Consider the following 15,376-nt stretch of genomic DNA (forward strand, 5'->3'; position numbering starts at 1 on the left):
GGCATTTTTGACTTTTGAGCACAAATCTATGTAAGCGGATGGAATATGAATTAATGAAGTACATAATATACAATACACATAAATAAATGTTTCAATAATGCAGTTGCACTTGAAAATCATACAACAGTAGCGTGCGCTCTATTATTAAATAACCGGTGTCATTGTGCTATAATTATTAGATACTTTGTCATCGTCTGTCTCCATAGCTATATAATTGTTCCCACATAGATCTTCTGTAGATGACCTTTGCATAAACCTTACTGTTTATGCAGGTAATAATTATTTTTTTGTTCCAATTGTTCCATTTTCTTTGCTAAATGTAATAAGGCATTCGCATCTTAAGGGGGCGACTAACCCTAAAATGTCGATTTTATAATTCATTTTTATACTTGAAAATAACCCCCGAATTGTTTCATTTTCTAAAATTAGATACTACATTATATTTCCGAGAATTCGATCTGAGCAAAAACACGATATCTTAAAATTTTCTAGATAGAAAAAAATCACAAAGATGCATCTAATTTTCACGAATTTTTCATTTATTGCCATAACCGTGCATTGAACTAAGTTAATATTTTAACACATTGTATAAAATTGAGCTATTGAGAAAAAACTAATTTGGCGATGAATCCGCGTCGTTCTTTTTCACCTGGCATATGAAAGACGGGCGTGAGTGTGAAGAGAGAAGGACGATGTTTGATTTTTGAGGTTAGTCGCCCTCTTAAGGTAAGGAAGGAAAATAAGATACATAAGTTATTACTTATTAGTCATACGATTGGCGTTATGTTTCACATCAATTTACGTCAAGCTTATGTTTACGGTTTCCTCATGATTTCTCAGAAATTAGTCCTGACTCGACTGACTGAGAAACTGTATAAAATACAAAAATTAAAGTAACTATTGGAAGTTGGAACGAAGTTCCTTATCGCGCGTTGCGAAAGGGGGCTACACGGAAAAAATTAAGACCAAAAGTTGTAACGACACTTTTTGCTATAGTTGTAAACCGTGCGGCGTGCGCGTGTTTCTCTGTCTGTCTCTCTCTCATAGAAAGCAATTTCGTTCCATCCAGGTGTCCCTCGACACCTCTCAAGTTTTTTTTAATTCAAAATTGGTATCGTCAATACTTGTAAATAGCTCTTAGTAAAAATATTCTTTTAATACGTGTGTATAAAATAATGTGAAACAGGAAACTAAGACGCCTTAATCACTTTACAGGTCCCACGGGTAGGGGTGGTCGCAAGTTGGACGAGACCCGGGACAAGTACGGCAAGGCTTGTCGAAGACTGCACAGGGCGCACAACGAGTATGTGCTGCTGTTGGCCGAGGCTACGGAGTGCGAGAGGGCGTTGCGGACGGCGTCGCTACCCGCGCTGCTCGACCAGCAGAGAAGACAGGGCGAAGCCACCGCCACCTCATGGTAGGTTTCGTAAAGATTTAGATTATGAAAGGAGTATATTGACCATGGATACTCCTGAGTCCTGACACCACTTTCGTTTCTACTGCTTCCTTAACCTGCCTTGTGCAATATCTATCTGGATACAACTTCTTATACGCTGTGGTTTAAGTTACGACCGTTTATGAATATTTGCCCCTTTAAAGTTTAAATACTTTTCTCAAACTTTCATCAATATTTTGCATTATTGCAATATTTGAAACTATGAGCTATCTCATTTATTATATTTTGAAAGTGTACTAAATCTGAAACATAATTTCAGGAAGGGGATCCTTTTAGAAGTAGTTCAACGTTCAGATTTCAGCACGGATAAATTCCGGGAGATCCAGAGCAAAATTGAAACTTCCATCCAAAACTTGAGGCCTCAGGATGAGTACAAGGAGTTTATGGAAAAGTACAAGTAAGTAGGTATAGCAAATACTGCTAACATCTAAAATATCATTCCAATCATGAACCTAATCATAACAGTTATAGTGGAAAGTCAATATCTATGTAACATATTATAAAACAAAGTCGCTTTTTTTTCCCTCATGTCCCTTTGTTCCCTTTAATCTTTAAAACTACGCAACGGATTTTAATGACTCTTTCAGTGTTAGATAGCCCATTTATCAAGGAAGGCTATAGGCTATATTTTATCACGCGACTAATATGAGCAAAGAAATAGAGGAAAATGTGGAAAAAACGGGGAAAATTATTTGAAAGGGCTAACTTGAACGCGCTAATCTAAGGAACTACTGGTCCGATTTGAAAAATTCTTTCAGTGTTAGATAGCCCATTTATTGAGGAAGGCTATAGGCTATATTTTTTCACGCTAAGACTAATAGGAGAATGTGGAAAAAACGGGGGAAATTATTTGAAAGGGCTTATCTCGCGAACTACTGGAGCAATTTTTATTATTTTGCACAGATAAGAAGTAGATCACGTGAAGGATCATAGGCTATCGATTTTAATAATTTTTTCAGTGGCTATATATTTTATACCCGTGCGACGCCGGGGCGGGTCGCCAGTGATGAATAAGATACCAGCTAGTGATAAATAAGACTACAAACTATAATGCTATTCATTTCAGATCACCACCTTCAACGCCAATACCTTTCACGTTTGATGAAAGTCTAGTCGACGATACGAGTGGCAAACTACAACCCAACCAGCTAACTGTAGACAACCTCACAGTAGAATGGCTGAAGGAAAAACTAACAGAGCTGGAATCGACCCTACAAGACAACAGAGAGAAGCAAACTGCCTTACAGGGACCTGAAATTATCGGAAATGGTGTCTGTAAGAACAACAACAGTGCAATGCCTAACGGAGTCAATGGTGTTGATAGGTAAATATCAACTTTTTTATCTCATCATTGGGGTCAATATAAGCACTTTAAGTAACTAACGCTACTAAAAAGACGATTTTAATGAAGGCACTTCACACGGCTATTTGTATTTGCGTATTTGATGTATTCGCCAAACAATCACCATGTGTAGACGGTATGTTTGACAAATATTGGCCTTATTTCCCTATTTGTCAAATATTACCAATACCAAATACACGTATCCGTACCTTTGTCGGTTTTTGACACACATCAAAGGAGTAAAATAGGCAATTGTAAAGAAAATCAAGTAAAAGTTTGGTATTTGACGTCCATGTGTGGAAGGCCGTATTTGCCTTTCTTTGCTTGTTTGTGTATACGTCAATAATTTTGCCAAATACAACAAATAGCCAATAGCAAATACAAATAGCCATGTGAAGTGCCTCCATAAGATTTACGATATATGGGAACTAGAAAACACGTTTGTTGCAATTATCTTATATTTATACCATAATAGTTTTGTCATTCCTGGGAACTAGGTTTACATGAACCATTTTGTACACATTGTAAACGTCTTACCGTAATAATTTCATAATGTTTTTATTGACGTGTTAAAAAATGTTTGAAATTGTTTTCGTAATTTATATCGCTTGCGACAGATTTAAAGAAATTAAGAATATTCGTCAGTCTCGATCCGTTTGATTCTGTAGCGCGTCGTTACTTGTGAACTCGTTTTAAATAATTATGTCCTGTTGTCCGTCGTGTGTCCGGAAAAAGCGGTATTCCTGGTGCAGTTATTTTTAAAATTGCTCTTACTAAGAACTTTACAGTTACCTTGTTGTTATTGCAATGCGGACGGCCATTCCTGGGTACGAAGAAAGTGTAGCAGAAATGATAAATTTCGGACATTTTCAGGCATTCCCCCCCTCCGATTCCGGTGACGAGTGCGGATCCTATGAAGCTGCTGGAGCTCCGTGTGTCGGAGCGGAAGTGCGCGCGGCAGGCCGAGCTGATCCGCACCGCCCTGGCCGAGCTCGGCTGCGAGGAGGCGCCGAGCGGCTGCCCCGACCTCTCCACCGAAACCGTCGGAGTGGACGGCTTGGATGGAACACCTGATAATCAGGTATTGTAATTTGTAGCCGTATTATTTACAGAATCATAGATAGGCAGCAAATCTGTCGGCGTATAAACGATGCAAGGAGGTCGCATCTTGTAATTTTTTTGTTAGTGTGTCTATTACTATTCGTGGACTTCTGACAAAGGTCTTGCATAAACATGTGATACAATCTCTAGGACCGAGGTTCGATCAGCTCCAAAGCGTCGGACGTGCTAAGACTGCACTTGCACTCCATAATACCACCCCGACCGTTCTTCAAAATATTCACGAGGCCGTTCCGACGCAAATCCGTCCCGTCGAGTCCGGCGCTGCCGCCGAAAACGTTCCGAAGCAGCAGCGAGGGCCCCAGCGACTCGGTAAAGCTAATCCGCACCATCAACAAACGACGCCTGGTGCTAAAGAAACGTTTTCACAAGCGCGTGGATGTCTATGTGCAGTGTAGCATAAAGAGAGACCCCTCCAAGAAGCGGCGCAAACGGCGACCGTGTAAATGTCCTAATCGTGTGGTGAGTGGCACTAACGAGACCGCATGATGCCTGCATGAATGGAATTAATGAGCACTCGAGAGCCGCTCACTTTTTAACCGGAGCTATTTTTATACCCGCGCCCCACGCACCGCTCGAACTTCGCACCGGATCGTGCTTTCGTCCGAAAATTTAAAATAGAATCGGACTCACATAATTTCAAAATCAAGGTGACGTCGGTTTCCAGAAATGTTTCTGTTTACACGATATCCTGAAGTTTCGCTGGAAAGTTGCTGGAGTGCGCGTCGGGCCCCGTTCGTTTTCGATTGAAACGTGCGGTTCGAGTGCGATTGTTTGTAAACCGAGATGGATCCGTTCGCGATGTACATAACGCACGCGGACGTGCACCCGCCCGTGCTTATCCCGCGCCGGAAGAAGCGGTTAAAGCAGCTGCAGCTGGAGCTGGAGAAGGAAATCGTATGTCGCTAGTTGTTTGTGTGGAAAGTTTGCTTGAGCCGTATTTATAGTTACCTTGACATTATCTAACCAGACCGGGCATGCGTTTTGCACTTACTTATAGCTACTTCGATGTTTCCTAGATTTTCAAGTTTTGATGTTGTGATTGCCTTTATTGTTTTGTATTACTTAATAAAAAGCTTGTAATAAGACTAATAAGTATTTTGTAATTGTTTTGTGTAATTTTTATTGAGCAAGTTAAATGTAGAGTCTCCGAGTATGTACTCGTACTTCAGAATCAGATCATAGGAGTCACCCTAATAATATATTCTTTACCGAAATCGCTATAAATATTCTTTAAAAATTTGCAGGTTAGTGTAACAGAAGCGGAGCGGTCTCTCGTAGACCAAGAATGGTTCCATGGCGTCCTGCCTCGAGAAGAGGTGGTGAGGCTACTGAGAGCGGACGGCGACTACCTAGTCCGGGAGACCACACGGAACCACGCCAGACAACTGGTCCTGTCCGTCTGTTGGGGACAACACAAACACTTCATCGTGCAAACAACGCCAGAGGTTTGTGTTCTAGATCTCTATGAGATGTCATCTAGTAGCTTGACGACCTTATTTATAAAAGTCCTAACAAATCCTACTTTTGTGATCCAACACCAATTATACAGCTGGTGAGCAAAAGCTATATTATTTTGTTTTAGTTTGCGTGTTTGGATGACCGTAATTCTTACCAACTACCTACTGGCTGATAATTATTTAAGTCTTATTTCTATAGTTTTCTCTGAAAAACTAAGAGGGGTGTCTCATGGTCAGCATTATTGATGGACATACCATACCGATCTAGCGTCCCAGAGCCCTATCCCTAACCGAAAAACCTCGCTAAATACATCGATCGTGGGAATCGCAGACACAATAGATTTTAGTTAAGAAAAATCCTGATGTTTCTAAAACCTACTTAATACAATTCCAGGGTCACTACCGTTTCGAGGGCGCCGCGTTTCCGTCCGTCGCGGAGCTGATAGCGTGGCAGCGCGCGAGCGGCGTGCCCGTCACGGCGCGCTCCGGGGCGCTGTTGCGCCGCGCCGTGCCGAGGGAGACGTGGGAGCTCAACAACGACCACGTACAACTGCTGGATAAGATTGGCAGGGTATGTATTTTTCTATTAAGATGATGGCTTTTAAAAGCAGAAGCTAAAGCAAGCAAAGTTCTCACTGCCGGACTCAGAGACGTCGAATATTATCTAAGTGTAAACAAATGAAGAGTATGACAGATAATGATGTATGGTATGCCAAGATGCTTTAAAGGTCGTAGAAATGACTGGGCATGACTGGCATAGTCAGATGTAGAGTCACGGGCGTATAAATAGCTTTGTTAAGGGGGGGGGGGGGGGGTCCCTAACGTAAAAAACGGCCAAGTGCGAGTTTGACTCGCCCATGAAGGGTTCCACAGCAGCAAATAGGTGACGCGTTTAGGAAATCAAAATTATTATTTAAAAATTTGAATATCGGAATGTTGAATATATTTCTTATAAATTATTTAAAAAAAGTAATACGCTCCACAGTATAATAATACTTAATTATTTTCACAAGTAAGATGGATAGTAATGGGGGAGTCCGAACCCCCAGGACCCCCCCCCCCCCCTTATATACGCCCATGTGTAGAGACAGTAGACAGCTATGTTAAAGGCAACGATCTAGATGAATAAGAGGTAGGACTAAAGCTAAATGTAATGGGAAAGCTTTCAGAAAGAACATAATTGAATTCAAGTACCTTCTTCGACTTCGCTGCGTCAGCGTTACTCGATGTTCTTAGTTCTTACAGACATACAACATGTTATGTGTGTTTCAGGGTAATTTCGGAGACGTATACAAAGCGAGACTGAAAACGACGGGACAGGAGGTAGCGGTGAAGACGTGTCGAGTAGCTCTTCCTGAAGAGCAGAAGAGAACGTTTCTCCAAGAAGGTCGCATCCTCAAGCAGTACCAACACCCGAATATCGTGCGACTCATAGGGATAGCGGTGCAGAAACAACCGATCATGATCGTCATGGAGCTTGTGTCAGGTGAGAACACGAAGACGTTAATATTATTTGTGGCCATGTATGACGATACAGCTGCTCACCAGTTTTGTTACCTCGAGCTTGGCTTTAGTTATATTCTAATTCGTTCCTACCGGAGCTCCGTTGTGAGAAATATTTTTAAAAACCTCGCCTTGACAAGCGCAGCGATTCTATTGGATTTTAAAACACATTCCCCACAACGCATTTCCGGTGAAAAAGCAAGCCTAACACTACAGCCCCCCAAGGCAAGTGGCAAAACGCTAACGCTACAAAATGTATGGATTTGACATTAGTATTCGCTAGCGAAGCGATGACTTATGTCAAATCGCATACATTTTTAACCCCCTACAAAAAAGAGGGGTGTTATAAGTTTGTTAACCCCCGACAAAAAAGAGGGGTGTTATAAGTTTGACGTGTCTGTCTGTCTGTTTGTCTGTGTGTGTATCTGTCCGTGGCATCGAAGCGTCCAAACGGGTGGATTTTGATCTAGTTTTTTTTGTTTGAAAGCTGAAATGATCGAGAGTGTTCTTAGCTATAAATCATCATCATCAGCCTGCTCAGTGCTGGACAATCAGGGTTTATCTGGTTCATGAAAGGCCGTTAGCAACTTGTAGTCGTTTGATGGGTTTTATATTTCATTCTAGTAGTGAATTTACAATATATGTACATATTAATAATGGAAATGGACGTGGTTGCCTGGAAGAGATTGCTACCTAGTAATAAGGCCGCCATTGTGACACCTATGTAAAATCTTGTTTAAATTGTTTGTATTCTCTATGTATTGTGTGCACAATAAAGAATATTTGAATATGAATTGAAAGTTGACCTGGTGTTGCAGCATCACCTGGTAATCAATAGGATATCCAACTACTCGCCAACTTAGAGCACAGGTTTCGTGTTTGGGCTCATTTTGATTGCGACAACCAGTAAGAAGTAGATAAACACTAAATATTTACATGCTGCTACTGCAGCATCACCTGGATTCTATAGGAACCGAGCTTCGTATGAACCCAAAGTGGAGGTTTCATGTTTGAGCTCATATTAACGGCCTCATCGAAAAGGACATCGATAAATGGTAATCATGAGAATATGATTCTGTTGATAGGAATTAATATTCTGCACTATAACCAACACAAGTTTAAAAAGTATGAAATAAAATTAAATTTAATTTAGAAATTTAAAAAAACCCCCGCCAAACAACTTTAAAAAGTAATGAAATAATATTTACTGCCTTCAAGTTCAAATAATTCCTAACTTGTGTAAAGTAATATTTTTAACCGACTTCCAAAAACGAGGAGGTTATACGTTCGGCTGTGGATATTTTTATTTTTTTTATGTATGTTCAACGATTACTCAGCCGTCTGTGAACCGATTTGCTAAATTTTTGTTTTGTTATATTAGGTTTCACTCCAATTTGGTCCCATTTTCACAAAAGTGATGACCTGATGATGGGATCCATGAGTAATCGAGGGAACTCCTCAAAATTCAAATGGAAACATATGGTTTTTTTGGTTTCATATGAAGTACTTTAGGCGTATGTTACCAAAAAGTAAGATTTTGCACGAGGATACACCATGGTTCGAAGGTGGTGAACAGAACTCCTTACTCCTTATAGATACATATTTGGGGGTTTCGGCGTTGTCTTAAGAACTGAAAGCATATACTACTATGCAAATTTAATTAATCATCATTATCATCACCACTATTCCACCATACATCCATGAGTAATCGAGGGAACTCCTCAAAATTTATATGGAAACATATAGTGATTTCGATTATATGAGATGAATCCTAAGCATATGCTACCAAAAAGCAAGATTTTGCAATTAGATAATGTACCATGGTTCCGAAGGTGCTAAGAGAACTCCAGATTCCTTATAAATACAAGTTTGCGGCTTTCGAAGTTGGTTTAAGAACTGAGAGCATATGCTACTATGCAAATTACATTCATCATCATCATCATCATCACTACCATGTCAGGGTCACCAATGTCACAACTCACATGGTTGTATATGGATACAATATACACACAACACCATAAAATATCATCAGTCATCACGTTATGTCCTTATTTATTTGGTACATTTCAAAGCTATTTTAATACAAAAAACCAAGTTCAAGTACCACAAAATTGAACATAAGTAACAAATTCAACCTTTACTCCAGAGCGTAAGGCACACATATGGAAAAAAGACTTAGAAAATTTTTTCGTCAAAATTTTAACCTCTTATAACCACCCTTTTTGAATACATCAATCGATAGGGGGCGCCAAGGGAAGCAAAAGAGCTCAGATAAACTTTTCTCAAAAATCAACCCCTGTCGAAAGACAGGTCGAAATGTGACCCTTGTTAGTATGGCAAAAATACTTAGAAAAATTTGGCTCAGGTTTAGGAACCTACGTCAATTAAATATTGGTGACATGGGTTAAGGAGGATTGTTTTGGGTGAGAAAAACTCCTACTGAACGTTTCCACCGCCAGTAAATTCTCCGTTTAGAAGAAATTCGCATTTGTGATTTTCGTAATCTTCAGATAAGATCATCTGTTTTCTGATGTTTACGAAGTATTTTTAAGGCATCGAGGGGGGGACGAGGGGGCGCAGCCCTCCCTAAAGGGGGGGGCTCGGGGGGCCCCTGCCCCCTGCCCCCCGCCAAAACAAAAACAAATACAATCCAGAAAGTCCAAAAGCAGGTTAGGTTAGGTTGGAACTTAGACCACAACACCCAGAAATAAATTGGGGTAGGTTTGTAAACATTTACCAAGATTAAGATAATAATATTAAGGGGTTGAAGTATTTTCGCCATACTAACGAGGGTCACATTTCGGCCTGTCATTCCACAGGGGTTGATTTTTGAGAAAAGTTTATCTGAGCTTTTTTGCTTCTCTTGGCGTCCCCTATAGATTGGTATGTATAATAAAAAGGGGTGGTCATTGGGGGTTGTATTTTTTCGTCAAAATTTTCTTTCCCATAGTCAATAGTCTTTTTCCCATAGTGCCCCCTTTCCTTCAGGCCAACCGTACAAAAAAAATTACAATGTTGGCGTTGCGTTCTTTGACGCATTCAATTATTGAATGCGCCAATACGAAAGTTGAATGAAAGAAGATGACGAAAATTGAAGATGAAAGTGCAGAGTGTGGACATACATGATAGCTAATCTACATCGTAATAGGAATAAGAAACACAATCGCAATTAGTATAAAAAATACTTCGTTTATACTGTTTATATTTACACGATTTTGATACATAAATATACAGATCGAATTCCTATGCAAGTTTGTAGGTACAATAATTGCCTAGCGGCTAGCACGTGTTTACTGTTCACTTCGATTTTTTTAAATGTATTGTTTAAAATTATCTACCTGATATTTGTGAGCACGACGTCTGACTGTAATAAGAATTAAGATACGTAGAATATTAAATATACTTACGCGATGGTTAGTAGGTAACTAAAAAGAATGAAATTATTATTTTTAACAAAAAATTAAATCCGACTTCCAAGGTAAAAACAATAATAACATCCTTATAATATGAACTAAAAAGTATTAAATAATTTTTCCTATCTAATAGTGCCTTTTTCCGAATTCGGCTAAACCTCAATCAACTATTTCTGTACTCAATCTTCATAATTTTGAAGTCAGTATTAGATAGGAAAAATTATTTAATACTTTTTAGTTCATATTATAAGGATGTTATTATTGTTTTTACCTTGGAAGTCGGTTTTAATTTTTTGTTAAAAATAATAATAGTCCATAATTATTGTTGTCAAGGTGTGTCGGGGGACCGCTAATGTAGATGTTTGATTATGTAGATGTTTGATTTCACATAACAAGTTTAAGGATCAATTCACAGCGAACTGAATCGAGATAATAAGCGACTTGGCGGTTGTAGGTTATAGTTTACTTAACGGTCCCCCGACACACCGTGACAACAATTATGGACTAAAATATTACTTTACACAAGTTAGGAATTATTTGAACTTGAAGGCAGTAAATATTATTTCATTACTTTTTAAAGTTGTTTGGCGGGAGTTTTTTAAATTTCTTAATTTAATTTTTGTAGCGATAGCGTTAGCGTTTTGCCACTTGTCTAGGGGGGCTGTTTGATTATAATTTATGACAGAATAACTAATAATATTATATATTTCTTTCTACAATGTGGTTTAATGTAAAGACTCTCTTATTGATCATTCGGTTCGTCACCAGCATAATATACTATGTATACCAAGGAACGGTTTAGCACAAGAAACAACTATAGTGTGCTGTGTGACCAAGCGCACCACCCCGGCAAGTGGGCCATATAGCTTTTGGAAATATCCGGGGTGGCGCGCTTTGCCACACTCACTATATTATATACTCTTTGTAGGTATATAGTGTAGGTTACTTTAAATGCTAACTTGAAAGGTAATCAGATCAGGGCCGGATTTTTTTTATGAGTATATATAGGCCACTTTAATTTCACCGCCCCATGTACGTAATCTGCCGCCATCCTAGGACGCTGCCGCCAATAGGCCAAGGCCTGTACTGCCTATACACAAATCCAGGGCTGTACCTGATGCAACTCTTTTTCATCTCCAGGCGGTTCCCTGCTGACGTTCCTGCGCACGCGCGCGGGCGGTCTGGGCGCGCGGGCGCTGACGGGCATGTGCCGGGACGCCGCTGCCGGCATGCGCTACCTCGAGTCCAAGAACTGCATACATCGCGACCTCGCCGCCAGGAACTGCCTGGTTGGGGATGATCATCAGGTTAGTTTACTAAGCCCAGTGAGCATATAGTTTCCGTTATTTTAGCGTACTGACGTTATTTGGTCGGGTTATGTCAAGTTATAGTTATATAGTCGCGTTCAGTCGGCAGGACTTGACAAAACCCGACCAAATGACGCTGGTCCGTTAAGTAACTAGCCAAAAGACCAACCAAACCAACAGTTTCACCATATTCCAGTTATTTTACCTCATGTACTATGGACTTACTGTTACGTACCTTTCTTGATCTATTCGTCAATGACCAGGTGAAGATCTCCGACTTCGGCATGTCTCGCGAGGAGGAGGAGTACATCGTGTCGGGCGGCATGAAGCAGATACCCATCAAGTGGACCGCACCGGAGGCACTCAACTTTGGTGAGATACCGCTATAATTAGGGTTCCGTAGCCAAATGGCAAAAAACGGAACCCTTATATATTAGTCATGTATGTCTGTCTGTCTGTCCGTCCGTGTGTCACAGCCACTTTTTTTTCTATGCCGGCTTCAACTGGCAATAAGGCTAAAAGAAGCCCTAGCCAGAGTGCGCATGAAAAATAAATACTCCAAACTACGTGTGCAGTCGTTGTTGTAACTTGTTTTGTTTCCAATTATTTTAAGCTAAGACAAAGTATAGAATTGACTGAGCAATCTTCAAAGTTGCACATTAATAAAACTCACTTAAAACCACATTTTGTCCTATGACCTATAGGTTTCCATTCTTCAATTTCTTCAAATGTGAAATGGTTGTAATTGTAGGTAAATACACGTCCCTGTGCGACGTGTGGAGCTACGGCGTGCTGATGTGGGAGATCTTCTCTAAGGGCGACACGCCCTACGCCGGCATGAGCAACTCGCGCGCCAGGGAGAAGATAGACAACGGTACGTATCTTGATATCCTTGTACTGCCCAACAGCATTACAGGGTAGAAATAAACAATGTGATAATAGACACCCAACCTTCGGCCCGCCGGGCCTTTGTCAGTGGCTCGCGTGAATTTAAAACATTTTGAAATTTACACCCACCGGCAAAATAGCGCAGTCATCGTGAATTTTTTTACTTTTAAATTGCTAATTAAGGGGGGCTCCCACACAAAAAACACAATTTTTATCCTAATTTTGCTCTATAATGGTACGGAACCCTTCGTGCGCGAGTCCGACTCTCACTTTGCCGATTATTTCAACTTTTGTATGAGCAAATTCATGACGCGGCAGGAGCGCTTTGCTCATACAAATCACATAACAAATTGCTCTTAGCGCTGCTACTTTCCCAGTGAACTTAATATATAAGTTACATATTGTGTATTATGCATATCGCATATTATACATATTAGGGTCTTTCTTAATAGTTGGATTGCTTGAATGTGAGTTGCGAAAGTGACAACCTGATAATCCACGCGAGAGTATGTAGTCACTAGAATTAGGCTCCAACCTGAAACTGAATCTTAGGCCGATATAAATAGCCAGTACTCAAGATACATCTCGGTCTCAAGACACGGTTCAGACTCTGTGATTGGTTGGCTGTCAAAATTTGGACCAATCACAGAACCGAACCGCGTCCTGAGACCGGGTCGCATCCTAAGTACTGACTATTTATACCCGCTTTACTTTTCAATTCCGCGATAACATTATTTGTTTCCATCGTCAGGTTACCGCATGCCCGCGCCGGAGGGCTGTCCGGAGGAGGTGTACGGTCTGATGCTGCGGTGCTGGGAGTACGAGCCCGACAAGAGGCCGCACTTCCACCAGATATACACCATCATAGACAACATATACAACAGATAACATACATGATAGGGATTGAAACAAGTTAAAACCAGAGTAGACAGAACTAAGGAGTACCTTGACTTCAAACAAACGGGCGTATAGCCTGTCAAGAGTGAAGAAATCAAAAAGTGGCAACATCGTAGTGTCATCCCTTTCAAATCAATCTAAGAAAAGAAGGGATGACACTACGATGTTGCCACTTTTTATTTTCTTCACTTTAGACTATAATCTATATCTACATTCTACGTGAGTTGGGCGCGAGTGTCACTTTCGACATGTTTCACAATGCTGAGTAACACATTATATTAGTACGGCGCGCGCCGTTCGATATGACATACTACGTCAAACGTATAAAGGAGTATGGAGTCTGGTCCAAATTTCCACCACTAAAGAATATAGTAAAATTGACTACTAAAATATACTGAATCATTATAACCAGACCGCATTCGAAAATACTCTGTCAGTGAAAAGTTATGGCTGAATGAAAAGTCATGTTTTTTACCATTCTAAATACGAAATCATTATAACTGGACCGCAACTAAAATATCCTGTAAGTAAAAAGTTATGACGGAATGAGAAAGTTTTCTACTATTTTATTCCATAAAATAGTTTTTTTTAAATTTAATTTATTTAAGGTCGTTTTCAACATCAAGGTCATGTTAATATGATCCATTGCACTTTTTAGCTACTCAATCTATGTCATGTCATGCCGCTTGGCATTTCCTATTAGGTTTTCACCACGGACATAGATCAAGATATATACCGCATGTACATACCGCATGTACTTATGTACCGAAGTACATAACTTCGCGTGCCATATCGCGTTCCCAAATGACGAACAATGCTCGTCTTTCTAAAGTCTGCTATCGGAATCGGACGTCAATCGGAAATTTAAAAATGCCTAAATGCCTAATTGTGCCCTATTGAGCTGTAGAAATTCGAATGGAAACGTTGGCCTAGATAATGGACACGTTTCTTATCATCGGTACGTCACAGTAGGTAGGAAAAAAGTGGCACGCTCGTTTTCATACAAATGGAGGGACATGCGGTATCTATCTTGATCTATAATTCAATATCAATATTTTCACTCAAAAAATAATTTTTCATATTATGGTATAACTTTTTATTGACAGTTTATTTTTAAGTTGTCTCATAATGATAGTTACTCTATCAATTATATAGTCTCATTAGTGGTGGATATTTAGACCACTTTACTTCATTCTCCTTTCGAGATCTCTTCTGAGTCGGCCTACTCGTTAGTTCTCTTTACTCTGTTAAAACGTTATCTTAACAAGTGGGAAGCGATTATCGTAAACGCTAACAAAATGTATGTGATTTAACATAGTCATCGCTTCGCTAGCGAATACTAATGTAAAATCCCATACATTTTGTAGCGTTGGCGTTTACGATAATCGCTTGCCGCTTGTCTAGGCCCGCTGAAGTCAAAACAGCGAATCGAGGCACAAGACTTCATATAACATGTCAAAATTAGTATGAAATTCTGTGCTTCGTTATTTTGATTACAGTATAATCATACAAACTATGTAGACTCTGACTTCACACATTCTTTGTCTAAGTATTCTGGATATTACCGACAAATATATCAAATACTGCAAGAACGTTTTAGGAGTTTCCTCTTATGAATTTAAGAATAATAAATTGTTGTAGGTATCACAGCCATTTAAACTATTTTATTTCTTTCCTCTCTCAAAATCTTTAGATACTTTTTTTCGACCTATTTACAACTACAAGCATTCTACTTATTTTATATTTCGAACTCAAGAAACTGCTGTAATTCTTTATAATTTTTAAGAATAATGTATTTTTTCAATTGTGTACACCAAATTGTAATTGTAAAGTGTAGTTCTAGGCTCTATATAGGGTTATCAGTATTTCATGGTATTTCGTATCGTATTGTATAGCCGTGTGGAGCCAAAGGATCGAGACTCCAGGCTCTAGTAACTATAATAATATTAATAAGTAATAACATGATAGATCTAGCGTTGCGATCTCTTACG

At 39.6% G+C, this 15,376-nt stretch overlaps 1 protein-coding gene across 6 annotated transcripts in view; it reads left to right on the top strand.

Annotated features, from left to right (window-relative positions):
- LOC121725400 (tyrosine-protein kinase Fer) overlaps positions 1-15,376 on the top strand; it is a 62,659-nt gene that overhangs the window by 29,733 nt on the left and 17,550 nt on the right. Inside the window, exons 4-15 of one of the 6 annotated variants that reach the window (XM_042112312.1) lie at positions 1,216-1,417; positions 1,716-1,853; positions 2,523-2,780; positions 3,672-3,879; positions 4,050-4,379; positions 5,165-5,365; positions 5,772-5,948; positions 6,650-6,863; positions 11,434-11,600; positions 11,864-11,972; positions 12,352-12,474; positions 13,240-13,400. In XM_042112312.1, the coding sequence (XP_041968246.1) occupies positions 1,216-1,417; positions 1,716-1,853; positions 2,523-2,780; positions 3,672-3,879; positions 4,050-4,379; positions 5,165-5,365; positions 5,772-5,948; positions 6,650-6,863; positions 11,434-11,600; positions 11,864-11,972; positions 12,352-12,474; positions 13,240-13,376 (2,264 nt within the window). In that variant the 3' untranslated portion in view covers positions 13,377-13,400. The other 5 variants (XM_042112313.1, XM_042112310.1, XM_042112314.1 and 2 more) reach the window with 5 other exon arrangements.

The sequence above is a fragment of the Aricia agestis genome, chromosome 3, assembly GCF_905147365.1.
Source record: "Aricia agestis chromosome 3, ilAriAges1.1, whole genome shotgun sequence".
NCBI classification, from domain to species: Eukaryota; Metazoa; Arthropoda; class Insecta; order Lepidoptera; family Lycaenidae; genus Aricia; species Aricia agestis.